Consider the following 27888-nt stretch of genomic DNA (forward strand, 5'->3'; position numbering starts at 1 on the left):
CAATACCCTCAGCTGTGCTCACAGCCCGCAGGGAGGGGGTGACAAGGCTACTCCCCCAGGGTGGCACCGAGGGGACACGCTGCAGGTGTGTGGCACAGGGACCACTGGGGTGGCTTCTCCTGGCGCTCAGCCTTGCCCAGGAGGGCTCGAACACCCCAAAAAATTGTCATCACCCCAAGACAGGGCCGGGCAACCCCGGCGGTGTTCGGGGTGGGGGCGGCTGGGGGGGGCTCGGGGAGGAGAAGGAGGAGGAGGAGGAGGAGGAGGAGGAGGAGGAGGAGGAGGAGGAAGGCGCCTCCCCTCGCTGGCACCCAGCGGAGCCCGATGCGGCTCGGGCCGGGCGAGCGGGCAGCGGAGCGCCCAGCCCGGCCCGGCACAGCCCGGGGGGGCCTCGGCAGAGCCCCCCTCGACTGCCCGAGCCCCCCGCACCCCCTGTCTGCATCCACCTGCGGGGGGGACACCCCGTTTGTAACGCGGGGGAGGCGGGACCCCCTCTCGGAGCGCTCCTGGCGGGGTCCCCCCGCTGCCAGCGCCGATCCCGGGGTGTCCCCCCCAGCCCCCCAAACTTTGCCTCGCACGCGGGGACTCCGCCGCCGAGCTGCTCCTGCCGCCGATTAATCGCATCTGCCTGGGATTAATTATTCACCCGGCTCTGGGTTGTGGTTTTTGTGTTACGGTCTTCTTGTTTTCTTGTTTTTTGTTTGGTTTTTAATTTTTTTTTTTTTGCCTGTTTATCTCTTTTTCCTCAGGGGGAGCGCGTTAATTCCGCTTTTTTTTTTTTTTTTCTTCCTCCCCCCCTTCCCACCCAATTTTTTTTTCCCTCATTGGAAGAACAGCGCTTGGAATTCTGATTTTTTCTTCTCGTGCAGGGGGGGCGACCCGCACCCTGCAGCATCATCCTCCATCGGCACACCGGGGCTGCTTTTGCCTCCGGGAGGGGGTTCCACGTGCTCTGCTCCCCCCGCTCGCCGCTCCTGAGGAGGAAGAGGAGGAGGAGGAAGAGGAGGGAGACCCTCCCCCGCCGGCTGGGCGCTCCCCCGGCCGCCCTGCAGGCACTGGGGGGGGGGTTGCGGCAGCTTTGGGGTGCGGGGTGGGGAGGGGTGGGGGACCGGAGATGGGGTGCTCTGCTCGCTGAGCTGAGGGGGGGCAAAGCCGAGCCCCCCTAACCTGACCCGGTTCCCCCCCCTCCCCAAATTCCGCCGCTGGCTGCTGCTCCCGGCTCGCACGTGGTTGGATTTAGGGGGATTTCTGCGGTTTTTTTTTTTTTTTTTTTTTGGTGCTTGGTTTGGATTCCTTTTATTATTATTTTTAATTTTTTTTTTTCCGCCGCTGGGGTGCCTCGGTTTTTTTTCTGCCCCTCGCTTTTTCTGGCTGTCCCCCACCTTGCAATGGCCTCTCTGGAGAAGATGCTGCCCGGACCGGCCGCGCTGCTCTGCTGCCTCTGCTCCCTGCTGCTCCCCGGTAAGTGATGGGGGGGCAATATTTATAAATACATCTCTATGTTATATATGCCTGCAATACGGGGCTTTGCACCATCTGCCCTCCTCGGGGGCACCCCCTGCCCCTCCGTGCCCGCCTGGGTCCCCCCTCCCACGGCCATCCCCTCCCTGCCTCTCTCCGTGCCCCCCCAGAGCCAAATGGGTGAAGATTAGACTTTATTCCTGCCTTAATAAAATGACAGCTTGTGCTTGTGAGCGCTGTGAGGCTGAGCCCGGGCTGCCTGCAGGGTGGCAGGGGGACACACGAGGCGAGGGGGTGTCCCCCGGCCCCCCCGACTCTTGTTGCCCTAATGCAGAGCTGCTTTAGCGGCAGGATCAGGGTTTTATCCGCTATTATCCACTCGCTGATCCCCCAGACACTTCCCCGCTCTGCGCCGAGTTGCTGGGCAAGCTCTGCCCAGCATTTTGGGGTGTGTGTGAGGGGGGTGCAGCCCCTGCCATCCCCCTCACTCTTCCTGCCACCCCAAAGGGGGTTTGGGGGCCCTTTGCCCCGAGTCACATCCCAGTGGCTGCGGTGACAGCCCGGCCTGGCCCGGTGACAGCTCCTGCTCTGGGGCTGCTCTGGGCCAGCGAGGCCAGCGAGGGGTCACACACCCTGAGGGACACGGGGATGGGTTCCACGGATGATTTTTTGTGGGTGTTTTCCATTTAAAATCAAACCCTGGCCAAAGCTGCTTTCCCCGGCCCGGCCGAGCGGAAAACAGGGGCTGTTTGCATCTTGGGGGGCTCCTGGCTCTGGGCTCGGGTTTGGGGTGTCCTGGGGGTGCTGCCCCGCTCAGGTGACCCCCCAGGAGCTGCAGGGATCCCTGGACTGTCCCCGGCTCTGTGTCACACCCACAGCCCACGGCCAAGGCACTTTGGGTGCTCAGGCTGGGCTCTCTCAGCTGCAGCACCCGAGGGTGTTGGAGCAGCTCGAGGAGGGGTGAAAAAAGGAAAAAGGGGATATTGGGAGCATCGATGGGGGCTGGAAGGGGTTTTCCACCCTGGGAATTCAGAGCCGGGGGAGGAGCAGGGATGCTCCAGGCTGTGGAGCCACAACTTTCCGTGGCATCCTTAGGGGTGGCAGAGGTCCCTGCTCCCACCCCAAAGTGTCCCTGGGGTGCTCCCCGGGCGGGTTTTGCTGGCTGAGCTCCTCGGGAGCAGCAGCTCGGGGCTCTGGCAGCCTGCAGGGCAGCAGGATCTCCCCCTGCCCCATTTCCCTGGATCACATCCAGCTGGCTGGGCTGTGGGAAGCATCCCCGTGGGAATGTGATCCACGGGGAACGGCCTCTGCTGCAGGGGCTGGACGTGTCCCCTGCTCCCCATCCTCTCCTGGGCTTTGTGATCCCCCACTGCTGCTGGGACCCCACAAACCCGCTGGGTCAGGCCTGGATCTGTCCCCTGGGCTGGAGGATGCCGTGTCCCCGTCACTGGGGGGGTCCCCAGTGCCACCGTGAGGTGGGTGAGGGTGGCCTGTGCCAGGGCTGGCTGTGCCCACAGACAGCGAAACCTCTGCCAGGAGTTTTTATTCCCCTTCCAGGACCTGCAGCTGCCCTCGCTGGCCTTTGGTGGACAAATAAAGGTCTCAGAGGGAGCTGGAAAAAGCTGTGGAGAGCTCCTGATTCTCCGGCTCTCCTTCCAAACGCTTCGGGCTGGCCAGTGGGGAAGCAGTGCCCTGCTCTCCTGCTTGCAGGATTTCACAGGATTTCATCCCCTTTTCCCCTTCCACCTTGTTTTTTTTTCTTATTTAAGAGCATCCCTCCGTACCAGCCTCGCTCCTGCTGCGCTCCCCGGGAGCTGCTTGGCCGAGGCCCCGGATCAGCTGTTCCAGAAATGGGATTTTTTGGGTTTTTTTTTTTGGCATCTCTGGGGTGGGATGGCCTCAGGGTGGCCCTGAGGGCTCTCAGGATGGACGGATGGACACCTGGAGTGGGGGATGCTGGTGGGGTCTGCTCCGTGCGGTGCTGTTGGGATGCAGTACGGGGGATTTATGGGTTTGTGGGATGGACTCTGAATATTCCCTCAGCTCCCCGCAGCGTGCCTCAGTTTCCCTGCTCCCAAAGGAGCCTGGAGGCTCTGCTGGGATTATCCTGTCCCAGCATTCCGGGCAGGTTTGGGGTCTTGTGCTGCATCCCACATCCCACCCCACTGCCGGGCTGTGCTGCCCTCCCCGTCTATCCCATTCCTGGCAGTGGGGGAGGAGGATGCTGCTCCAGGGCTCCATCCCTGCGGGGGCTGCAGCCCGGACCCCCCAAACCCAGCGGGGGACACACCCCGAGCCCCGTGCCCGTCCCTCTCAGCGCTGCCAGCTCCGCCTTGCAGACCAGCAGGTGGAGATGTGCCATAACTTGGGAACCGGGAACCGGGAGCACCTCCCGGTGTCTGCGGGCTCAGCAGCCCCCAGGCGGGTTTTTGGGATGGGCTGGGGCAGCTGAGCATCCCCAGGAGCAGGATTTTTGGCAGGCAGGTGAAGGAGAGGAGCCGGCTTAAAGCTGGCACAAGTTTTACCTTTGGTGCCACAGAAATGGGGGATGTGCAGTGTAGGAATTTGTGGTATTGATGATTTTGAGATTGTAGAAAGTTTCTGTTTTTTTAGGTTCGTTGCTAAAGAAGAAGCCATAATTGGTCTGTGCTGGTTTCAAGGTTGTTTATTCTGTTTATCTCTAACATGTTCTGCTGCCCTGCCGCAGCTCTGTCCTGCAGGGCAGCGTGTGGGGCTCTGCCCTCAGTGGGATGGTACAAACATTAAATACCACAAACTACCTGTGCTGGATTTACAATAACGTGCCAATATCTGTCACCTACGTTGAACAGTGTGTGCCCAGCCTGAACCAACAGAAAAATGCCAACACCACAGTGAAACATGGAGGGCATGAAGAAGGAGAAAAAGGACAAGACACACCCAATTTCTTCTATTTTGTCTCTTTTGGACTCCTAATCTAGAATCTTAAAATTTACTTTTGCACCCGTGCCACACTTAATTATTACTTATATTAAACACTCAGAGCTGGTAATTTATTTTGTAAGATTGAAAACTTTTTTCTAGGGACAGAGATCACAGACAGTGTCTCTGGGGGCTCTGTCCAGGGGGGTTCCTGACCCCTGCCAGGGTCCCAGCCCTGCCAGGGCAGCCAGAGGGAAGCCCTGGATTCCCACAGTACAGGGATATTCCTTTTGGATTTTGGCTCTGCAGTGTCCATGTGAGCCTGCTTCAGCTCCCCCAAACCCCAGTACCTGAAATCCCAGCCCGATGCTGGGATTTTGGGGTGTGAAGTTGAGCACCCCCCTGGGAAATTCTTTTCTTTTCCCCCTTTTGCCCTCTTGGTGTTTTTGAGGGAAGGGAAGATGCTGAGGGAGATCCTGTGAATGATGATTTTTGGGAGCACCAGCCACAGGGTTTGGTCCTCATCCAGACCTGTCCTTTTGGGGGAAACTGAGGCAGGGGGTGGGGTGGCAGCACCCCCTGGCTGAGGATTGCTCAGGAATTCTTTGAAACCTGGCTATTTCCTTGAGAATTTTTATTTTTTGAAGTGCTACTATTTAAACCACTCCAGCTGCTGAGATCCCTCTCCCAGCTCCTCTGCATCCAAAAAAAGACAAAAAAGAAAAACTGAGGATCCCTGCAGAGCATCCCCAATGTTCCATCAGCACATTCCAGCTCCAGAGTCTCTTGTGGAGGGAATTGGGGGATGTGGCATCACCCTGGGGGAGGTGGGTGAGGCTGTTTAGACAGCACAATCTGATTTTTTTGGCTCCTGCACTGCCTGGCCAAACCAGTGTTGGGTGTGTGGGAGCTGCTGGGTGTCCCTTCCCCATGTGGCTCCTGTCACTGCCACTGCAGGAGTGTCCCATCCATCTGGAAAAGGTCACTCTTGCTAATCTAATCAGAATATTTATTATTAAATACATGGCTCTGCTGATGAGCAGCCCCCTGGGCAGGCAGGCAGGGAGGTGGGGATGAGGTCTCCCCTGGAAGTTGTGGTGGCAGAAGGAGAAATGGTTCAGTGGGGTGGAGTGAGGCAGTCCTGCTGCGCATTTCCCAGGGAAAAGGAGGCTGGAGCTCCCCTAACTGGAATTTGGGGGCTCTGGGCTCCTCCAGCCACGTTTGGGGGTGACCCAGGCACCGGGAGAGGCACCAGCTGGACTGGGGGGTGTCTGGGCTGTCACCTGTGCCACCAGCACCCCAGGGCTGGCATGCAGAGGTTCTTCCTCAGGATGTTCAGGTTCTTCCTCTCCCTTTTCCTTGATCTTTTCCCTGACCTGTTGCTGCTCCTGGCCTGTCCCATGTCCCTTGTCCCCCCTCACCTCTGCCCGGCCCTTGGGGAGGACACCACCAGCAAGGCCAATTTGATCTCCTGATGAAGGCACTGTCACCTTCTGGTGAGCGTTTTCCCACCACCTGGATAATTTTTGTCATCCTGGATTTTCCCTAAAACCCCAAGCAGGGGCTGCTGGGGTGGCTTTGTCACCTCACGTGCTGCTGTCACCTCCCGTCCCCTGCAGGAGTTTGGATTTGCTCTGAGCTCCGGCAAAACTTGAGAAGGAATTCATTTTTCATTTATTTTCCTTTAAGGAAAAGCTGTGGTTTTGCTCTGGAAGATAAATCAGGTTGGAAATGCAATCCCTGGTGCTGCAGCTCGGTGCGGCTGTGGGATCAGCTCCTCTCCTGGAGCAAGGGAAGGGGATCAATTCCAGCCCTCTTTCAGCTGGTACCAGTTCCCAGCCCTGCTTTTGGGGTTCGGGGGCTGGTGCTGGACCCCAAACCTGAGATGTGGGGCTGGATTTCCCGTGGGTGCCTCTGGAACCGAATGCAGCTCCAGCAGAGGGAAGGATGGGCTGGCACAGAACCGTTCTGGGAGGTGCTGCTGGGCACAGCCTGGGGGCACACCCCGTGTTCAGAGGTGCTGGGGGGATGTTCCTGCTCCTGGCCCTGCTGGGAAGGGATGGAGAGGGGATGGGGTGACCCGATGGGATGGGGCTCCCCCAACCCATCAGCCCCACAGAACATTTTTGGGCTGCCCCATTCATCCCAGAGTATCTCCCTTCCCATTGCTTTTTGGACAGTCATAATCAGCCACTTCCCTGTCCTTTTTTTATCCCACTCCTTTTTAATTAATTTCTTTTTTTTCTCCCTCCTCTGGCAGGGCCTTCTCCTCCTTGTCCCCCAGCCTGTCCCTTGCGTGATTTGTGGAAATTGCTCTAAAGTAGCTGCTGTGTAAAAGCCTTGCTGGCTCCAGGAATTTATGGCAGGCTGTGCCTCTGCACGGCACATCCCATTTAGGCCATATTTATTTATTCCTTTAGTTCTCCGGTTTGGTAGTTTTTTATTTGTTTGTTTTGTTTTCCCCTGTTTCTTTATTCCCTCTTATTAATTTCCTGGGGGAAGCACAGCCCTCGGCACTGCTGGAATGGTTTCCTTCTGCTCCAGGCTGCTTCTCCCCACAAAAAAATCCCAGGATATGTCCCACCAGTGTTACTGGATTTTATTGCTCCTGCTGATGGAAAAGCCAGGCTGGACTTTTGGGAGAGGGAGAAATTGTTGGGATCCACAAGAAATGAGCCCAGCAGGCACAACCCTGTGTTAGAGAATCCATTTTTGCTGCTCCCAAGGCTTCAACCCCACAACTCCAACCCCATCCAGCTCCCACTCAATTCCTACCCCAGGCTGATTTTGGGAAGCAGTTTAGCTTCAGTGCCATGGGAATTCCCAGCTCATTCCTGCCACAGCTCCTGGACAGATCCAGGAGCATCCCTGCTTCCTGCTCTTCCCACGCTCTCCCTGCTGCCTGCCAGGGGAAGGTGATTCCACATTTGTAACAATTATTCACTTAATTGAGTTCCAATTAGCTGGGACTGGAGATGGAGGCTCTGGATGCATCAGAGGGAAGGGGGAGCTTGTTGTCATTTATGTCACCAAAACCAATTTCCAAGGCTCTGCCTGCAGGGAACATTTTGGAGGTTTCCATGAGGGATCTCTCTGTGTTTTCAGGTTTTGGTTTGTATTTAATTCCTGTCTTTTTTGTTTGTTTGTTTTTTACCCTGGGAGTGTGGAATGGACAGGGGCACATGTTGGGGCTGGCTGAGTTTTGAGTGGAGGCCTGGAGGATTCTTTTGTCCCTTTTTGTTGTTTTTTAGGGTGTTTGGAGGTGCTGACCCCGCTGGGGTGGGAGTGTAGGGGGTTGGTGCTGCAGGATGAGGAGGGAAGGGATTCCCAGGAGAGGTAGGGAGGTGTCTGAACCTGACCCTTCCCTGGGACCACCTCCAGCTGTGGGAACACCCAGATGTGGCAGCTGCAGGTGTGGAGAATCTCTAGAAGCTCCAGATGTGGCACATCCCAGATATTTGGGGCTGCTGCCACCCCTGTTTCCCCTTCGTGCTTGGTCCCAACTGATGGGGTGGCAAAGCCTGAAGCAGCAGATTTTGGGGCTCGGCCTGGGATCCACAGGATGCTCAGGGGTGGAAGCAAAGGGAAGTGAGAGGTCCATGCTGGTGTCCTGTGGGGAATAGCCAGGCTGGATGTCCCTCTGGGTGCTCCTGGGTCTCAGGATTTTGGGGGGATCCATCACCCCAGAGTCCTCTGGGCATGGCCTGCTGTCATCACCCTGCTCAGGGCTAAAATCATCACCTTGTCACCCTGGAATGGCACTGAAGCTGGGGATAAGGAGCACTGCTGGTCCTGGGGCCTGGTGGGCACCAAAACCCCTCCACAGGAGCCCCGAGCAGGGCTGGGAGCCGGGCTGGAGCCCTCTGGGGGGGACAGTGACACCCCCTCCATCCCTCCCCGGGCACTGGGGGTGGCTTTATCACTATGGCAGCTCAAATCACTGCTTTAGGGACAGCTCTCCTGCCTTGTTCCAAGCTGGGACTGCCACGGGAGCCCGGCAGGAGCTGTGAGAGCCGGGGCTGGAGTCTCCCATTCCTTGGAGCTGCGTCCATCCATCGATCCTCCAACTCCCATCAACATCCAGAGAGCTTTGAACGCTCCTGGGCTGACCTCAAGCTTCCCCTCCCTCCTCTCCAGGGCTTTCCCTGTGTGCTTCCCCCCCATAAGTGGGGATATAGCCCCGGGAGCCCCCACGGGATAAGCCAGGATCAAATTCCCCCCTGGAGCGAGGCCGCAGTGATCCCAAGGGCCGACAGCTGGGGCTGGGCTAAGCTGGAGCTCAGCTCTGCTGCTGCTTCTGGAGCAGGGGGACAGGAGGAGGAGGAGGAGGGAGCAGGGATGGAGGCAGCAGGATGGAGGGGCTCTGCCTGTGCCCCGTTTTCTGGGCATTCAGGGCAGGAGGGGAAGGAAGCTGGTTGAGCTGGTGGCTCCATACAGTCCGTCCATCAGCCTCCTCTCCACCAGGCTGGCCGAGCCCAGCACCCCCTGCATCAGGAGTGGGGATGGTGATGATGAAGAAGAAGATGATGATGACCTAAACCCGATGTTTTAACAGGTCTGGGATTTAAGGCAGGGCTGGAGGGCGCTGCCACTGTCCCCACGTGCCCTCCTGGGCAGATGTGGGGCTCCACAAAGGGGTCACCAGTTGTGTGTTTACATCTGGGCAGGTCACCCCGGTCCTGCTGTGGGGCTGGGGGTGGCTCCTCGGCCCAGGGGGATCAGGAAACCTCCAGGCCAGGGGGGATGTGGCCAGACACGGATGTGGGAATCCAGGGCGTCCCTCTGGCTGTCCTGGCTGCCCTGGGACCCTGGCAGGGGTCAGGAACCCCCCTGGACAGAGCCCCCAGAGACACTGTCTGTGATCTCTGTCCATGGAAAAGAGTTTTCAATCTTACAGGATGAATTACAAGCTCTGAGTGTTTGATATCAGTAATAATTAAGTGTGGCACGGGTGCAAAAGTAAAATTTTAGGATTCTAGATTAGGGGTCCAAAGGGGACAAGATGGAGGAAATTGGGTGTGTCTTGTCCTTTTTCTCCTTCTTCATGCCCTCCATGTTTCACTGTGGTGTTGGCATTTTTCTGTTGGTTCAGGCTGGGGACACACTGTCCAACGTAGGTGACAGATATTGGCACGTTATTGTAAATCCAGCACAGGTAGTTTGTGGTATTTAATGTTTGTACCATCCCACTGAGGGCAGAGCCCCACACGCTGCCCTGCAGGACAGAGCTGCGGCAGGGCAGCAGAACATGTTAGAGATAAACAGAATAAACAACCTTGAAACCAGCACAGACCAATTATGGCTTCTTCTTTGGCAACGGGGCAGAAGGACAGAGACTTTTTATAATCTGGGAATCATCAATAGCACAGATTCCGACACACAGGGAGCTGGGGTGCTGAGCTGCCGGGGTGGAAGGGCCATATGGGCCCCTCAGTGCCGGCCCAATAAACCCGGGATGCAGGTCAGGTGCTGCAAATCCCACTCAGCACAGCGGCAGCCGGGCTGCAGAGCAGAGCAGCCGGCAGGGCTTAACCCTTCTGTCCCCCAGACCCGGCCAGAGGGGGACGTGAGGCCACCTCCCCTCCCGGGGGTGACCAGGAAGCAGGGCAGGCTGGGGACAGTGGTGTGGGGACTGCAGTCTCCTGAGCTGTGGTGTCTGTCCATCCTTCCTGTCTCCTTCCAGGCACCCTTCTTCCACCTCTTGAGCTGCTGAGACTCTCCTTTCCTTTCCTTTCCTTTCCTTTCCTTTCCTTTCCTTTCCTTTCCTTTCCTTTCCTTTCCTTTCCTTTCCTTTCCTTTCCTTTCCTTTCCTTTCCTTTCCTTTCCTTTCCTTTCCTTTCCTTTCCTTTCCTTTCCTTCTCCTTCTCCTTCTCCTTCTCCTTCTCCTTCTCCTTCTCCTTCTCCTTCTCCTTCTCCTTCTCCTTCTCCTTCTCCTTCTCCTTCTCCTTCTCCTTCTCCTTCTCCTTCTCCTTCTCCTTCTCCTTCTCCTTCTCCTTCTCCTTCTCCTTCTCCTTCTCCTTCTCCTTCTCCTTCTCCTTCTCCTTCTCCTTCTCCTTCTCCTTCTCCTTCTCCTTCTCCTTCTCCTTCTCCTTCTCCTTCTCCTTCTCCTTCTCCTTCTCCTTCTCCTTCTCCTCCTCCTCCTCCTCCTCCTCCTCCTTCTCCTCCTCCTCCTCCTTCTCCTTCTCCTCCTTCTCCATCATCCTGGAGCTGTTCTCTTGCCATCCATCCATCCATCCATCCATCCATCCATCCATCCATCCATCCATCCATCCATCCATCCTTTATTCCCCCTCCTATTTTCTTTACCCTTATTCCCCCTTTTCCTCACCCACAGCCCCACGCACCTCCTGCCTCCCTTCTCCTTCCCTGCCGTCCCCTGGCTGTGATTCCAGCCTGGAATCCTGTCCTGGCAGGATGAATTTCAGGCCAGGGAAGGAAGGGAGGCGCCGCTCCCATCCCCACCCCGGTTACAGATTAGAGCATCGTTTAAATGCATTTTGTCTGGGAAGGAAATCGCTTCCCTGGGTGCCTCCAATCCACCAGCTCTCAATTAATTGTGGCCACCCCATTAATCTCCAGCCCAGCCTGCCCTGTCCCTGCCCCAGCTGGCACGGCCGGGGTGCAGGGCTCGGTGACAGGGCCACCCTGCGTGTCCCCAAAACGAGTTTGGGAAGGGCTTTCCTCATCCTGCTACACCCAACCCTCATTATCCATGGGAGAATCCCCAGGGAAGGAGGGAGGAGCTGGGTGCTGGCGGCACCAAACTGCACCCAAACCCTGCCACAGAGGGTGGGTGGCAGAGGTGCCCCTCACTGGGTGCTCGCCGGGCTGGCACAGAGCTGCTCCTGTCCCCACTCAAGGGTGACACTGGAAATTCTCCAGCACCTCAAGGCTGGATTTTTCTTGGGGCTGTGCTGGGCATTCAGCGGGATGGGATTTGGGTGGGTTTTCCCTGTGAAATGTCCTGATCCTGCTGTGAACCCCGGAGATTTTGAAGGGCTGAAGTCTGCTGCTGTTTCAGTGTGAGTTGAGCAAAGTCCTTTTCCCTGTACCCAAATGAGCCCAGCTCATGTCACTCCAGCTGCTGGATCCTTTTCCTCAAACAATCTCCTTTTTCCACTTATTGGGATGGCAGGAGGATGCAAACCTTGATATTTCACAGCAGAAAACAACTTCCATGGATCATGAGGGCAGAGAATCCCTCAGTGCTGGCATCACTGAGCAGAGGGGCACCCATGGGTGCTTCCCAGGGTTTGGCACCTCTCCTGCAGCTCCCGGCTGTTTGGGAGGTGGGAAAACAGGCAGAGTCACATCCACACCTTTCCTCGCCGTTCAACACCGGTAATTTGGGCTCTGCTGCTCGGGAGCAGCTGCAATCAGAGCCAAAACTGGGCACTAAACCCCAAAACCAGGCACAAACCACAAAACCAAACCCAAAACTGGGCACTAAACCCCAAAACCAGGCACAAACCACAAAACCAAACCTCAAAACCAACCCCAAAACCAGGCACAAACCACAAAACCAAACCCAAAACTGGGCACTAAACCCCAAAATCAGGCACAAACCCCAAAGAAACCAAAACCCATCGGGGATGGGGGGGCTGGAGGGGGATCCAGCCCTCCTGGGAATTCCTGGCAGCCGCTGGAGAAGGCAAAGTCCTTGAGATGTCTTCCAGGCTCCCTCAGCTGCCAGCACAACGCGTGCCGGGCGCAGGACGCCTTTCCCAGGAAGATTTTCATGGGTTTTCCCCTCTGCTTGCAGTGTGGTAACCAGATCCTTCCCAGGGGCTCGGGCAGCTCTGCCCCTCGGCTGGCAGGGGCTCCCTGCTCTGCCAGTCCTGGAGTTGTTTTTTTTTAAGGAAAAGATGATCAAAATGAAGGGCAAAATGGGATTTTTGAAGGGTTCAAGGTGCTGCTGGGGTTTGCACCAACATCATCTGTGTCGCCTTTCCACCAGGTCTGGAAAAATTTGGTCTGGGCTGGGCCAGCTTTATCACATGGGGATAAAGCAGAGGGTGGGTGACACCCCTGGGTGGGGGACAGGTGACAGACTGGCTGTGACACCACCCTTAAGGCAGGTGTGGGGACAGAGCAGGTCTGGGGGCTGGTTTAGCCACCTTTCCTGGGTGATCTGGGAGCTGGAAGCAGAAGGAAAGCCTTGATGATAATAATAAATACGTGGTGGGATCTGCCAGCCAAAAATTAACCTGGGTTTGGTAACTTTTGGTCATGAGGCTCGGGAGAAACTCAGCATCTGTACCTTGGGAAGCAGGGGTGGAGCTGGGATGAAGCCAGCCCTGTTTCTGTAGAAGGATTTGTGCTGGTTCAGGCAGTGCTGGGGTTGGTGACGGGCTCCACAGGGACAACACGAGGCTGGATGTGGCTTCAGCACACCCTGGGCACCCCATCCCATGAGGGTGGCTTTGCTGATGCCGCTGCCACCCATCAGGAGCCACAATCCTGCTCGAGGTCCCGGGATCTTCTGCATTTTTCTTTGTGGGACAGAAACCCAGCCAGGCTCTTGCTGCCCTTCTCAGAGGTTTGGGGGCTGAAACTCCGACTCCTCCTTGCTCCGCTTGTGCCTGGCTCAGCGTTCCTGGCTCGGGAGCTGTTCCAGAGGGGATGCCCCGTGCTAATCTATGCTCTGCCTCCCCTCTGCAGCCCACACCAAGGGCCCGGCCCCCAGCCCCGAGCCCGCCGAGCCCTCTGGTGCCATCCTGCTGCCCGTGAGCTACCGCCTGTCCAACACCCGCCTGGCCTTCTTCCTCAAGGAGCTGGGAGCCAGCCCGGCGGGCAACGGCAGCGCCCCTCTGCAGCGCTCCGAGCCCTTCGTCGTCTTCCAGACCAAGGAGCTGCCCGTCCTCAACGTCACCCTGGGGCCCTTCAGCACGGGGCTGGTGCTGCCCAAGGAGCACCTGCAGCCCTCCAGCACCCTGGAGGTGCCCGACCGCCTCACCGTCAACTGGAAGGTGCGCGCCTTCATCGTCCAGCCGCGGCTGGTGGCCAGCCAGCCCGTGGTCCAAGTGCTCTTCTACGTGGCCGGCCGGGACTGGGACGACTTCGACGTGACGGACCGGCTGCCCTGCGTGCGGCTCCACGCCTTCCGCGACGCCCGCGAGCTCAAGAGCTCGTGCCGGCTGCGGGGCAGCCTGGCCATGTGCCTGGTGCAGGCCGAGCTGCCCCACGCCTGGTTCGGCCCCTCGGCCGTGCCGCCGGGCAGGAGGAAGAACCCCGAGAACCCCGAGGTTGTGCCAGGGGAGAGCCAGCAGGCCGAGCTGTACTACACCCTGCACGCGCCCGATGGTGCCGGGCAGTGCCCGGGGGATGTGGGTGCTCGCCGTGGGGCTGGTGGTGCTCGCACCGAGGGGCCCACGCAGCACCCGCTGCTGCGCATCGGCAGCGTCAGCCTCCTGCAGCCCCCGGCCGGGCCCGCCCTGCAGGAGCATCACCTGGATGGAAACGTCTTCATCCGCCTGCCCGACAAGCCCCTGAAGCCAGGGGAGGTGCTGAGCATCCTCCTCTACCTGATGGCCAACTCCACGGTGGAGCACTTCACCCTCAGGTGAGGCCCTGCGGCTGCTCCCGCTCCTTTTTTTTTCCTTTTTTTTTGTGGAAAGGGAGGATGTGGTGTTTGTAGGATCTGCTGGAGGCTGGAATATCTGGAATGTGGGTTGGCAGTGGGAGCTTCCACAGCTCTGCCCTGGCACTGCACTGCTGCCTTTGCTCTCCCAGTGCCCGGTTGCACTGGGATCTTGCCAGCAGCTCTGGGTTTACTCCCAGCCACTCTGGGGATAAGATGTGGAACAGCCTTGGGGCTGCTGTGCAGCAAGGGGGATCCCAAATATCCCCTCCTCCTGCCCCAGAACCAGGTGGGAGCAGGGGCAGGAGGTGCTGAGAAGCCCAATGTGGGCAGGTGTGCAGAGGGGACCCCCATCGCTGCGTCTCCCTAAAGATGGGGACACAAGCTCTGGCCACATCTCTTCAAAGGGCACTTACAAGTGTCCCTGTGGCCTCTGGACCCACAGGGAGCCCCTGGAATGGGGGATGTGGTGCTCCAGGCTCCCCTGTCCTTCACCCCAAGGGTGTTACTGCCCTGGGGTCAGCACTAGGGCTGGGGAGGGTCCAAAATCCTGCTGGAGCAGTGACAAGAGGGACAAAATGCTGTGAAAGAAGAGCTGGAATGGACTGTTGCTGCCAGCCTGGGTGATGCTTCCCACAGCCCGAAGGGGGAAAACTCCTCCCGTGGCATGGCAGAGTATCCCAGGGGATCCAGGAGTGCCTGAGGGTGAGGAGCCACCCCTGACTGTCGCTCTCTGCAGGGTGAAGGCCAAGAAAGGTGTGAACCTGCTCAGCACCAAGTCCAGGAGCGGGCAGTGGCTGGTGAGCTCGGAGCTGCTGACGGGTGGCAAACACTCCACTGCCACTGTTGATGTATCCCGGGTGGACGGGGCTGGGCCCAGGTAAGGGCTGCACCTCTGGGAATGCCAGGGGAGTGCTGGGATTTGGCCTGCAGCAGTTCTCCCTGGGTGGCTGCAGTGCCACCTGGGTGCTGGCAGGGGAAACTGAGGATTTTAAGGCTGAGTTGTGAAGCTAAAGAGGATTCCTTGGTCTGGGGTGGAAGAATTTTTTTTTAAATTTTTTTTTATTAAGTTTTAATGCTGTGGGAAGCAGCAGCTCTTTGCTGTCTATCCTGGAGTCTCCTCTGGGAAGGAAGGGGAGCAAGGCAAGGTCTCATCTGAGCCCTAAAGTGATGGATGAGTGTTGGATGAGGAGCAGGATCAAAGCCAGCACCTGAGACAGGCAGTTCTGCCTTGCTCACACATTCCTGGGACTTTGGAAAGGCTCAGAGCAGCTGAGGAGAGCACTGGAGATGGATTTGAGAATGATCTGAAGGAGAAAGGACCCAACAAAGCCAAGCTGAGACCTCAGAGGGTTCTCAGCATGAAGAAGGGGAGATGTGAGACTGGCAGGACACAGGGTCAGAAACAGCAGCAGGAAAACAGCGGTGATGTCTCTGTCACTGTGCTTTGGGAAAAGGGACACAAGTGCCTCCAGGAGCTGGGTTAAAACAACTGGATGTGCTCAAGACATTCCTGTCCTCTGTGGTGGAAATCTCCCCACATCTCTCTCTCCCACCCCAAAACTGAGCACAGCTGGGGCCAGACTCTTGGAAAAAAGAGCCCCTCAGCTCTGCCTGCTCTGGTGGGACCTCCAAAGGTCTGCAGAACCCCTTTCTTACCAGGAGAGCAGATTTTCCTTCACCCCATCCCGCTTCTTCCAAAAATGCACCCACAGCATCCAAACCCATGGCCCCATGGCTGATCCAGGAGTGTCCCCAGGGCCACCAACCAACCTCCTGTCCCCTGCACGCCCACCCCACAGCACAGAGAGCAGCAGAGCTGCAGGATCCTCTCCCCCTTCCCCCTCTCCCGCTGCCAGCACCGCTTCCAATCAGCCTGCAAAGGTTAGAGACGGGGGAGGAATTTAAAGTGATTACAATCACCTTTTACACAAACAACTCCATCAAATATTAACGGAATGGAGAGGATGAATAACTCCGAGCCGTGTTGCCCTCCGGGCTGTGCAAACAGAGGAGTTGCTGTGCTGGGGCTCTGGGGGCTTTTGGCAGTGCTGGCTGTGCAGGAAGGGGCTGTGAGCCCTGAGCTTTGGGGTCAGAATGGCCAATTTGGGGTGGTTTGCACCCCAGCAGCTGCATCCTAAATTGTTCCCCCAGTGTGGGCAGCCTGGCTGTGGTCTGTTCTGAGCAGGTGATGCTGGGGGAGGTGAGGGTGGTGGCTGGGCCTGGGACACCTCGGGGCAGCCCACGGCTGGAGTCCCGTTGCCACACCACCTCTGGCTCTGCTTTGCCTTTGGACTTGCCTCTTCCCAGCTGGATTTGATACTCCTGGCATTGGAAGAGCAGCCAAAGCTGCTTTTCAGACCCTGTGGCCATTGGTGATTCAGCCCTTGGACCCCAGAGCTGCCTTGGGGCAGAGCAAGACCCCAGGAGCCCCCGTGGATCAGCTCCACTGCAAAGCCCATCACGGCTGCTGTGGGATCAGGGAGAAGGGAGCAGGGATCGGGGCTTGCCGTGGCCTGGAGCAGCTCCAGCTTCCTGCTCTCCTCTCTCCCTGCTCCCTGTCACTCATTAGGTATTGATTAGAGAGAAACCCAGCTGTGCCCTGCATCCCCAGATCGATGGGACCTTCTCAATTACTGCTGCTCTGCAATGAAACTGGAGCCACTCCTGGCTTCCCTTCCACTGGAATTTCACTGCTCCTCCCCTCCTCGCTGGCTCTGGGGGGTTTTTACCAGTGCTGTGGTTTGTGGGGGCTCTGGGCTTTCCTCCAGGCGTGTTCAACTTTTGGGGAGCAGTGAAGTTTGACTTGGGGCAGGGTTGAGCCCTGAGTGACTCCAAGGGTTTGCAGGGGAGGCAGAGCTGGGAGGGCAGGATCAGCTCAGGGGAGGTTTGATTGTAGGGATGGGGTGTGGGAATGATTTACGCTGCTGCCGTGGGGTTGTGTCCAAGCCATGATGCAGATGGACACCAACCTGTCCCCTCAGTCTGGCACCACGTGCTGGGTTTGGCATCCTCTCCACCCTGCTTTGGGAACATCCCAGAGGTCACTCCCCGTCCTTCATCTCTGTGTCCTGCTGTCCTCAGCCCTGGCATTCATTTGTGTGTGTTTGCTGAGCTGAACAGCTGCTGGGCTGTTCTCCCCTGCTGGTTCTGTCCTCTCCCCTGTCCCCTGCCCATCCTCCCTCACAGGCTGGGGACAGCCCTGTCCCATGTCCCAGCTCAGTGCTGTCCCACCTGCTGTCTGGGCTTGAAACGTTCTCCTGTGACTCAGTTTCCCTACGGGATCCCCTTGGAAAGGCCTGTAAATTCAACAGCTTGGGCTGAGCTCGTGTGGTGACACTTGTCATTCCTGAGTGCTCTGGGTGTGGGACACTCGGGATCTGACCTGTGGGACATGAGTGTCCAGGCAGGAGCAGTAAATCCATCCATGCTTCTGGGAAGATGGAGTCAGGGAGACAAGGCCAGCACCTGCAGCCACCCACTGTCCCCTGGGGCCATGGCCACACGCCCACCCTGTGATGTCACCCAGCGATGTCACCCAGCAGCCCTGGCAGAGCTGATGAGGTTTTTTTCTGTCCTGCTGGTGGAGGTGGAGAAATACATTTCTCTCTTCCCCACTGGGGAGATTCCCATGGGAATCTGCAGGATCCCATCGGAGCAGTCTCTGCAGAGGTGAGGTCAGGGTTGCTGGGTTTGGGTGGCACCCACTGCCAGTCCCTCTTGGCAGCCTGGGGACACCAAGGAGACCTGCTGGGGACTCTGATGGCCTGGTGCTTATCCCAGGGTGTCTGTGGGACCTGGGACAGCCACCTCACTGTGTCCCCTCCTCCTGTCCTCCTGCCCAGGGATGGAGACTCCTCCTCTGAGATCATGCAGCTGGATTTCGAGATGGAGAACTTCACCAGCCAGTCGGTGACGCGCCGCATCATGTGGCACATCGACTACCGGGGCCGCAACCCCCCGCCCGACCTGGAGAAGGTGGTCACGGAGCTGACGGTCATCCAGAGGGACATCAGGGCCATCGTGCCCCTGGCCATGGTGAGCAGGTTCCTGCCTGAGGGATTTACCACCTGCCCTATGGCACCTCTCCATCCACCCATCCACCATCCATCCACCTATTCATCATCCATCCATCATCCATCCATCCATCCATCCATCCATCCATCCATCCATCCGCCCATTCCTCATCCATCCATCCATCCATCCATCCATCCATCCATCCATCCATCCATCATCCATCCATCATCCATCCATCCATCCATCCATCCATCCATCCATCCATCCATCCATCATCCATCCATCCACCCATCCATCATCTATTCATCATCCATCCATCCATCCATCATCTATCCATCCATCCATCCATCCATCCATCCCCCATCCATCCATCCATCCATCATCCATCCATCATCCATCCATCATCTATTCATCATCCATCCATCCATCCATCATCTATCCATCCATCCATCCATCCATCCATCCATCCATCCCACCCACACCCAGGTCCTTCTCTGCCCTCTAACACGATGGTGACCTTTCCATGCCACCCCCAGGACACGGAGATCATCAACACAGCCATCCTGACAGGGCGCACGGTGGCCATTCCCGTGAAGGTCATTGCCATCGAGCTGAGCGGCGCCATCGTGGATGTCTCGGCCATGGTGGAGTGCAAGTCCAACAACGAGGACATCATCAAGGTGGGTGTGGGGAGGGGGTCTTGTGACCCTCCCAAGTGGCTGGGCTTCTTCCAGGAGTGCTGGCCCCAACAGCAGCCTGGGCTGGGGCTGGTGACCGAGCTGATGGGGCTCATAACCCCCTCAAACCGAGCATCGACCGCTCGGTGGCTCCACTCTGTGCGAGCTTCTCCCTGGGGTCTGTTGGGAGAAAGACAAGACACTTTGTCACTGTCCCCGCAGAGGCCATGGGATGCTCCCACGCTGGCAGCAGGCAGCAGCAGTAACTGTGGTTATCACAACACTCGGTGCTGATAAGGGGAAATATTGTCACTGTGGGCTGAGCTGTACATTCCCATCGGTGCCTGCACTCGGGAGTGACATTGATGTCCTGATTGGATCAGGGGACTGGTGAGACCGGAATGATGGAGGGAGAAGGGGAGCTGAGGGGGAAGATCCATGAGAGGTGCTGATGGGGCTGATGCCAAAGGCTCCCTGCCCCAGCCCTGAGGCAGCCCCTGATCCTCGAACCCTCCAATTTCCCATCACCAGCCCTGTTCATCCATATACATTTTTCCATCCCTGAATAAATCCATCTGCCCACCTGCCCGTGTCACTCTGCCACCATTTCCATCCATCCATCCTCCCCCAGACATCATTCCCTTCTCCCAAACACCTCCCACCCCTCTCCCTGCATGCACCCAGCCAGCTCTCCCTTTCCATGTTCTGCTGGCTTGGGCAGAGGCAGGGAAGGGGTCTGGATTCTCCGGGGGGCCATAGCCCCTTGTCCTCTTTGCCACAGGGGTGATGGCAGAGCTCTGCCCCTGCTGGGATTTGCTCTCCATGGGGCTGTGTCACTCACTATGGGGGACATCCAATGCCACAAAGCGCTTACCCAAGTTCTTGACTAAAACTCAGATCCGTGGGATTTACAGGTCCGGCTCTAATTTATGGAGCCCAGTCCTCCCCAGTGTGATAAAACACTGGAGCAATAATACACTTCAGGATGGACTCCAAGACACTTAAACTGTTTAATGTGCTGCCTTTCTGCTCATAAATCTATTGACACTCTGTCCCCAGACCTGGGGGGAGCAGGCACATGCCCAGGAGCCGGGATGAATAATGCAGGGAGCAGCCCTCCAGCCCCGGCTCTCATCCCGCTCGGAGCCCTGCGCAATTTCTTGCTGAGTTATTTGGTGTTTGTGTTGGAGCTTCATTTCCGAGGGAGCTCTCAGTTACCTGCTGAGATCGGGGAGTATGATTGCGGTGTCAGGGCTCTAAACCTGCTCCATAAATCACAGCTTACGGAGTGGGATGTGCTATCTGTTACTGTAAATAATTTAACGTGAGGGCGGGCTGGGGAGCTGCCTCTCCCCACTCTGAGGTGGCTCCCTGGTGGTTGCTCTCTTGTGTAACGTGGAATTTGTCCTGGGATTGGCGTGGATGTGGCTCTGAAGGATGTGGTGGGAGAGCATGAGTGGGAGCTGTCACGCTCATCCCCTTCTGTGGTGACACAGGAGGACATCACCACTCAGGCTAGTGCGGAAATCACTCCCTATTTTTAAAATGGGTGGTGATCTTGTGGGCTGTGGAGGGTCACACAGGGAGTGGGAGATGCTCAGCCTCACCTGTGCGTGACCCTTCAGAGAAGCCCACACTCCACATGCCCTGGAGTACCCCTCAGGAGCTCAATGGGACTGATCCTCAGGGAGGGACCCTGCTCACCCACCGGGACCATGGTGGCTCTCCCCACTCCTGGGGGCCTTGGAGAACATGTGTCCCCTTGATCCCACGCCTGTCCCCGTGCCAAGCCGGGAACTCCTGGCCACAGCAGCGGAGGCAGCGGTGCCTTGGCTGGGAGCCCAGGCAGCCCTCAGCCTCTCTGTTCCTGACACCGCGCCGTAAATCCGAGAAGTTTCCCCGAACAAGCTTCATTTCCGAGCTAATCTGCAGTCACTCCATCTTCGGGACAGGCCTGGTGTGCAGGGATTTTTTGTTGTCATAGTTTCAACCCCCTCCTGGCTGCAGAGCAAGTGGTGCCCAGAAGGAGGTGCCGGGGGCTTTATTAGCCAAGGTAATGCCAGCAGAGCCCATCGTGTTTATTGTGATAAATGGCACAATATCCAGAGATCCTCTGCTGCAGGATTCACCTGGGAGCTCATCTTTATTCAGGCTCTGCCTCGCCGCGGATGAGATTGTCTTGTCAGGCTTGCTGAGCTGGTACCTCTGATAGGAAGACAAGGAACAAAGCTTCCTGCATCGCCCTTCCCTCCTGGGCTCAGGGATGTCCCCAGGAGCACAGGTCCAGGGCTCTGCCTCCTCCACCAGCCCCAGGGGACCATGGACACCGTGCATCGGGCTCAGAGCTGTTGTAGAAGTCAAACCCTGCTGTGGGCTCAGAAATGCAAAGTTCCTGCATCTGGTTGCCCAGAGGTGCTCAAGGAATAGGCTGGGAGAGAGACAGGGATGCTGCCACCACCACTGCCAGCCACCTGCAGCCTGGCCTCAGCCCTTTATCAGCCCTCAGAGAATCCAGGGACTCCTGACTGCTGGAAATCTGTGCTGCTGAGGTGCTCAGTGCTGCTGGCTGAGCAAACAGCTTCTGCTCTTCTCCAGCATCCAACAAATCAGATGCAGCCCCTGACAGGGGATCAGGGTTGGGCCATGGGGCCGCTGCAGATGAGAGGTTGGAGTCCCCTTCTGGTTGTCTTCTGCCTCTCTGGCTGGGAAGGAGCTGTTGACTGGTGAGCTGAGCTCAAACCCCATGAGGTGCTGGCCTGGTGTCCCCTGAGCTCCTTAACTGGCTCAGGCAGGTGGTAATGAGTGACCCCCCTGCAGGATGGATTTATTTTATAGCAAATTTCACGAATGGCGTTTGAATAAGTGGGAATTAAAAGAGGAGGAGCAAGAAAAGGAACAGGAGGATTCATTCAGACTACAGGAATCTTGCTCTGGGGTGAGTAGGAGGGACAGGAACAGGGCACTGGTGGGGACAGGAATGAGAGGGGTCTGTGCTCGCTGCCTCCTCTGGAGGAGATTTTGAGGCATATTTTCAGGTTGAGAAATTTGCCTCAGTGAAGCACCCATGGGTGCCTCTAGCTCAGGGACAATTCAGTGTGGAGGCCAAAGAGAAACTGAGGCACCAAGTGGAGGTCCTTGGTGAGGTGGGAGAGAGTGAGGGCTGGCTGGAGAACCTGGGTGAAGACACATTGTGCATGGTGGACACAGATCTGTGCCTCAGGAGGACCTGGGTCGGGGACACTTTGCATGGTGGACACGAGGCGTGGACCTCCCTCTGAGCAGGATCTCCAGAAGGAGGGAGCATCCCTTCTCCAGGGGCTGGCATGAACCAGATCCATGCCGAGTGACATTCTGCTCTTCCAGCCTCCTGCCATGATCTCTGCTGTGCCTACAGGACCATTCCCATCCTCTCTTGTCCCACAGGTTTCCAGCAGCTGCGACTACGTCTTCGTCAGCGGGAAGGAGTCGCGGGGCTCCATGAGCGCCCGGGTCACCTTCACCTACGAGCACCTGTCGGCCCCGCTGGAGATGACGGTGTGGGTGCCCAAACTGCCCCTGCACATCGAGCTCTCGGATGCCCGGCTGAGCCAGGTCAAGGGCTGGAGGGTGCCCATCCTGCCGGACAGGAGGTGGGTGCTGAGGAGCTGCACTGGCCGGCCTGGAGAAGGCGAGATGGAGGTGGTGGTCATGGGTTAATTGTCTTGCTCAGCTGCTTCATGAAGAGGTGTCAAAGGTGGTGGAGACAGAGGCATCTCAGGGGTCTTGGGTGGAAACGGAGAGGTCATGGACACAGGTTATGGGGGGAAGGAATACATTTCACAGTGAGGTTGGTGGAGAATGGTCAAAAGTTCCCTGGATGAAACTGGGAACAGCCAAGCTTCCAAGTCCCTTTTTTGAAGTCTAGAGACCTCCAGGTGTCCATCCCAGCAGAGATACCTTGTCCTCTCATTTGCTGAGTGGGCAGAGATGCTGGTGACCCTGCTTTTACCACATCCTGCTAAATCCCCTGAGTACCTCATGGACAACGGGCATCTTTTGCCCAGCAGCCACCATTTTTTGATGACATCTTGTTTTTCCCTGCTTGGCCACCTTTCCTGAGGAGCCGTGGTATGGGGAGCTTGGCAACACTGCCCATCCATCCATCCATCCATCCATCCATCCATCCATCCATCCATCCATCCCGCAGGTCGGTGCGGGACAGCGAGCACGAGGAGGACGAGGACGAGCGGAAGCAGAACCGGGGCTGTGCCCTGCAGTACCAGCACTCCACGCTGCAGGTCTTCACCCAGTTCCACACCACAGCGGCCGAGGGCACGGGCCAGGTGGTCACCATGCTGGGGCCGGACTGGCTGGTGGAGGTCACGGACCTGGTCAGTGACTTCATGCGCGTGGATGACCCGCGGGTGGCCCACATGGTGGACAGCTCCACGCTGGCTGGGCGGGAGCCAGGCACCACCCTCTTCAAGGTACCCCTGGCCACCTTTCCCCCCTCTGCCAGCCTGGCTGGGCTGGCAGGTGCTACAGGAACCTTGTCCCCTGCAGGTGGTGTCCCCACTGGTGGAGGCAGTGCTGGGTGAGACGCTGGTGACGGTGGCGGAGGAGAAGGTCAGCATCACGGACCTGAAGGCCCAGGTGGTCTCCAGCCTCTCGCTGTCCCTCCACCCCAGCCCTGGCAACAGCCACACCATCATTGCCCGCACCTCCGTGCAGCAAACCCTGAGCTTCTTCAAGCAGGTGAGCCTGCGGGGCATCCAGGCTTGGGGGGGAACTTGGGGTGCAACCCCCACCTCCCAAATCCTGCCCGCACTCTAGCACTGTCCTCATGACACCCTGGTGACCCCAAAACACCCCAGAAACCTTCACAGAGACCTGTGATCCAAGCCTGGGGACAGGACACAACCATGGGGTCAGAGGGGAGGGATGGAATCCTGTGCAGCTCCTGGACCAGCTCTGATAACCATGTCTGGGATTTAGGTTGAGCCTGGGCAAACACGGGGAACGTGGAGAGAAGAACAGGCGGAGGAGAAAAACAGGGAATGGTTGGAGCAAGATGGGTTATGGAGGGATAAAGGGTGAATTGGGTGGAGAGGTGGGTGGGGGATGGCCAAAGGGGTGCAGGTGGGACTGGCCTCCTGCTGGGCAACCGCTGCCTGTGTTGGTCCCGCAGGAAGCGCTGCTGAGCCTGTGGATTTCCTACAGCGATGGCACCACGGCCCCCCTGTCCCTCTACGACCCCAAGGACTACAACCTGGTGGTGAGCAGCCTGGACGAGAAGGTGGTGTCGGTGACCCAGGACCGGGCGTTCCCCTTGGTGGTGGCGGAGAGCGAGGGCGCGGGGGAGCTGCTGCGGGCGGAGCTGGTCATCTGCGAGAGCTGCCAGAAGACCAAGCGCAAGAGCGTTCTCTTCACGGCCTTGGCCACCGTGCGCGTCCACTTCGGGTCCGAGGAGGACCCCACCTATGACTACGACCACGTGTCCAGCAGGCCGGGGCTGGGGGAGGCCGGGGCGAGCACCACTCTGCGGGCAGAGGTGGACAGGAAAGCGGACCCGAGCGAGGACAGCCGGATGTCCGGCGCGTCTCACCCCACCGAGGACTTCCCCACCATCCCCACCGGCTTCGTGCAGGTGACGCGGGGGCTGACGGACCTGGAGATCGGGATGTACGCCCTGCTGGGCGTCTTCTGCCTGGCCATCTTGGTCTTCCTCATCAACTGCATCGTCTTTGTGCTGAAGTACCGGCACAAGCGCATCCCGCCGGAAGGCCAGACCAACATGGACCATTCCCACCACTGGGTCTTCCTGGGCAACGGGCAGCCCTTGAGGGCTCACAATGACCTCTCCCCGCAGCCCGAGAGCCCGGGGAACCCGCTGGAGAACGTGCAGACCTGCTGCCACGGGGACCACCACAGCAGCGGGAGCTCGCAGACCAGCGTGCAGAGCCAGGTGCACGGGCGCGGGGACGGCTCCTCGGGGGGCTCCACGCGGGACCAGAGCGAGGACCCGCTCAATTCACCCACCTCCAAACGGAAGCGGGTGAAGTTCACCACCTTCGCCACCATGCCCTCGGACGAGCTGGCCTACAACTCCATCCCCATCGCCGACGAGGAGGACTTGGAATGGGTGTGCCAGGACATGGGGCTGCAGGACCCTGAGGAGCTCCACAACTACATCCGCAGGATCAAGGAGATCGCTTAACGCAGGGGCAGCGGGGACGGGGCGGGAGGGAGGGGCTGCCACGCCGCGCCACGCCGCGCCACCACGCTTCCCCGGGGCCGGACACCCGCGTTCGGCTCCTTCTTCCGCACATCTCACGTCCTCACCCCGTCCAGAGGCACCTCCGGGGTGGCCTTTTTTCAGTTCTCGCCCTTTCCCCACCGGGTGTCCCGGGGGAGGCAGCAGCACACGCGTGGCCCCCCAGCCGCAGGGCAGAGGGGATAGAGGGGACGGGGTCCCAGCTCAGGGCGTGCGCGTGGCCCTGGCAGGGGGAGGCTGTGGGTCCTGCCGGGAAGGGCTGGGAAAAGGGAGGGACCCCGTTTCCCCCCGGAGCCCAGCAGGGAGGTGTTGGGGGAGGGCTCCCAAAGGCCTCCCCCAGCCTTTGCTGCGCTCAGTTGCACAATTTTGGAGGTGAGTGCTGGGTCACCCCGTGGGTTTTGGGGTGTTTGCCCATGCTGGGTGGTGCTGGGGGCACATCCATGGGGGCACATCAATACGGGGCACAATGGCCATGGGCTAAGGGCACTGCTGTCCCCATCACCTGCTGTGCCCCAGCCCCAAATTCCTGCTGTGCCCCACTCCCTGGCTGCTTGGGCAGTTTGGGGGTGACCAGCTGGGCCATTTGCTGCCCACCCTGCCTGTCCCTCTGTCCCAGCCATGGGGCCAGTGCTGGTCCTCCTCCACCCCACAGCCCTGCTGGACCTTTCAGGGGCAGCCACTGGTTTGTGCCCCCTCCCAGTGCTGGAATGGGGCTCTGGGATGGGAATGTGGTGTGGGAGCTTCCCAGTGCCCCAGGGGGACCCTCAATGGGACCTGGCCTGTGTGTCCCAGTGCCAGCCCGGCTCCCCCAGTGCCAGCCCAGCAGGGATGCCCGGGGCCAGGCTCAGCCTGTGTGGTGCCTTCTGACTGCCATAACCCGATGCCTCCCGGTCCCCCCGTGCTGGTGGCACCTCCCAGCCCCTCTGGCTCACCCAAGGGGCACCCCCAGCCCAGGGCACCCCGTCTCCCAGCCTGGGGGGGACAAGGGCTGGCAGGCTGGGGATGCTGGGCTGGGCTATTGTCCCCATAGGCACCGAGCATGTGGGGACAGGGACCCCCCCAGCATCACCCGGTGGAGGTTGGCAGCGGATTATTTCTGGATCGAAAGTTACCCACCACTGTGTCTCTTTTTTTTTCTTTTTTTCTTTTTTTTTCTTTTTTTTTTCTTTCTTAAATAAAATACCAGAAAAGGAAAAAAATGGAAGAAAAAGCAAGTGGCAGCACTGTCATGGGCCCTGTCTCTGCTGTGGTGCCTGGGGTGGGGGTTCCCAGTGGGTTTGGGGGGTGAGCCCTGGTGGCTGTGGGGTCTCCCGGGGGATGGCTCATCTTTGACTGAGCATTTTGGGGTCAAAGCTGTGGTTTTGAGGGTTTCCCCCTCCAAAATCCTCCCCTCTTGGGTGGCCTGAGTGGGCAGAGAGCAGCCCCACCCGTGCCTCAGTTTCCCTGGCAGGTGAGCCGTGGTCTGGGGTGGTGTGTGGTATTTCAAAAGCCTCTTTAAGGAGTTTATCAATTTTGGGTCTGTGAAAGTTTCTCCCCTGGGTGGCCTTAAAATTCATCTGAGCGCTGTATGCTGGTTTTGTATATACATATATATACCTATAAATATACATACAGGGGAGTTGAGACGTGCTCAGAGTGCAGGCAGGGCATGCAGGGAGTTGGTTTTACTCTGCCCCCTTATCTGAAACCAGCCACGGAGCTGATTGTGGCTCTGAGCAGGAAAATTAACACAGCTGCCTCCCTTGCCTGGGAGCACTTCTGCTCAATTAACATAAATGAATATTTGTGGGGGGAAAAAAAATTTACAAAGGGAAGAAAAAAGAGGGGGGAGAAGGTCAGAGAAGGGTGGATTAACATTTTGGAGTTGTAATAAGAGCTGGCAGTGCCTGACTGAGGTCCATGAGCTTGTCCTGGGGCTGTGGAGGTGGAAGATGGAGACAACGGGGACAGATCCATGGAAATTAGGGAGCTTGGCCAGGCTTGGCACAGGGTGTCCCCTCTGCCAGGTTCTCCCACCTCTCCTGGCTGCTCTCCCAGCTGTAGCCAAGCCCAGAGTCTGACACCAAGCATCAGCAGTGGTTTTCCAGCCCATCGCTTCCCATTCCAGCTGATGGATCCAGCTCAGCGTCCCAGAACCCTTGGGAATTCAGCACCCACAGCCCCACGGTGTTTGTAGGAGGCTCTCAGGGCTGTGTGCCCCCAGTTGGTGTCCTGCAGCATCCCTGCACCCCCTGGCACCTCCTCCAGGCAATCCCCAGCCTCCCAGTATCCCTGGTTCCAATCATTCCTGGGTGAGGGACCAGTCCTGCTCAGGGTGAAGAGAGCAAACCCTTCTGTGTAGCTGCATCTATTTATTGGTGCCTTTAGATGTAGATATTTATACTTCATACATATGGTTGTATTTAGACTTCATGCATATATATGCATCTCTAATGTATATATATAGAAAAATGTATTATTTATATGTATATATATGCTATGTGTGTATATATATATATATATAAAGGTTTTGCTCAGGGGTGCACTTAGACACCCCTAAATACACTCCCCTGAGTCTCACCCACCATCTCAGTTCCTCTGGGAATTCAGAAAGCAGCTCCCCACCAATTTTTCCAAGGTCCACATGCCTTGGAAATCCATCAGCAAATGCTGAGGGACAAACCTCAGGAAAATGGAAACTCTCTGAAGGCTCTGATGGTGTCTGGTCCTCTTCACTCCTACCACTGCCAACTTATTTTTTTCCCATAGGAATGATCTAGATGGGACATAATTATTTTAAAAAAGACCCCAGAGTGCTGTTGGAGATGGGGAGATGGAGGTTGCAGCTGGGAGCTGGTGGCACCCCCGGGGACAAGCCCCAAACCCACCTGTCCAACCCAAACCCAGCAGCTTCCCCTTTGATTGCCTCAGATCTCATTAAATAATCCCCAACCAAACAGCCGAGTACCACAGAAAGAAAAAAAATGTGTAAAATAATGAAAAAAGCATCTCTCTCAGTG

At 57.8% G+C, this 27888-nt stretch overlaps 1 protein-coding gene across 1 annotated transcript; it reads left to right on the forward strand.

The window, feature by feature from the left end:
• Nucleotides 1-269: 269 nt before the first annotated feature.
• TMEM132E (transmembrane protein 132E) lies at nucleotides 270-27538 on the forward strand. Its single transcript, XM_012568632.5, has 9 exons — nucleotides 270-1461; nucleotides 13024-13924; nucleotides 14682-14822; nucleotides 17788-17980; nucleotides 18496-18639; nucleotides 22060-22265; nucleotides 22823-23102; nucleotides 23179-23370; nucleotides 23804-27538. Exons 1-9 carry the CDS (start codon nucleotides 1389-1391, stop codon nucleotides 24830-24832), a joined length of 3159 nt encoding a protein of 1052 aa, XP_012424086.5. The 5' UTR covers nucleotides 270-1388; the 3' UTR covers nucleotides 24833-27538.
• Nucleotides 27539-27888: the final 350 nt, after the last annotated feature.

This window comes from Taeniopygia guttata, chromosome 19 (assembly GCF_048771995.1).
Source record: "Taeniopygia guttata chromosome 19, bTaeGut7.mat, whole genome shotgun sequence".
Taxonomy (NCBI): Eukaryota; Metazoa; Chordata; class Aves; order Passeriformes; family Estrildidae; genus Taeniopygia; species Taeniopygia guttata.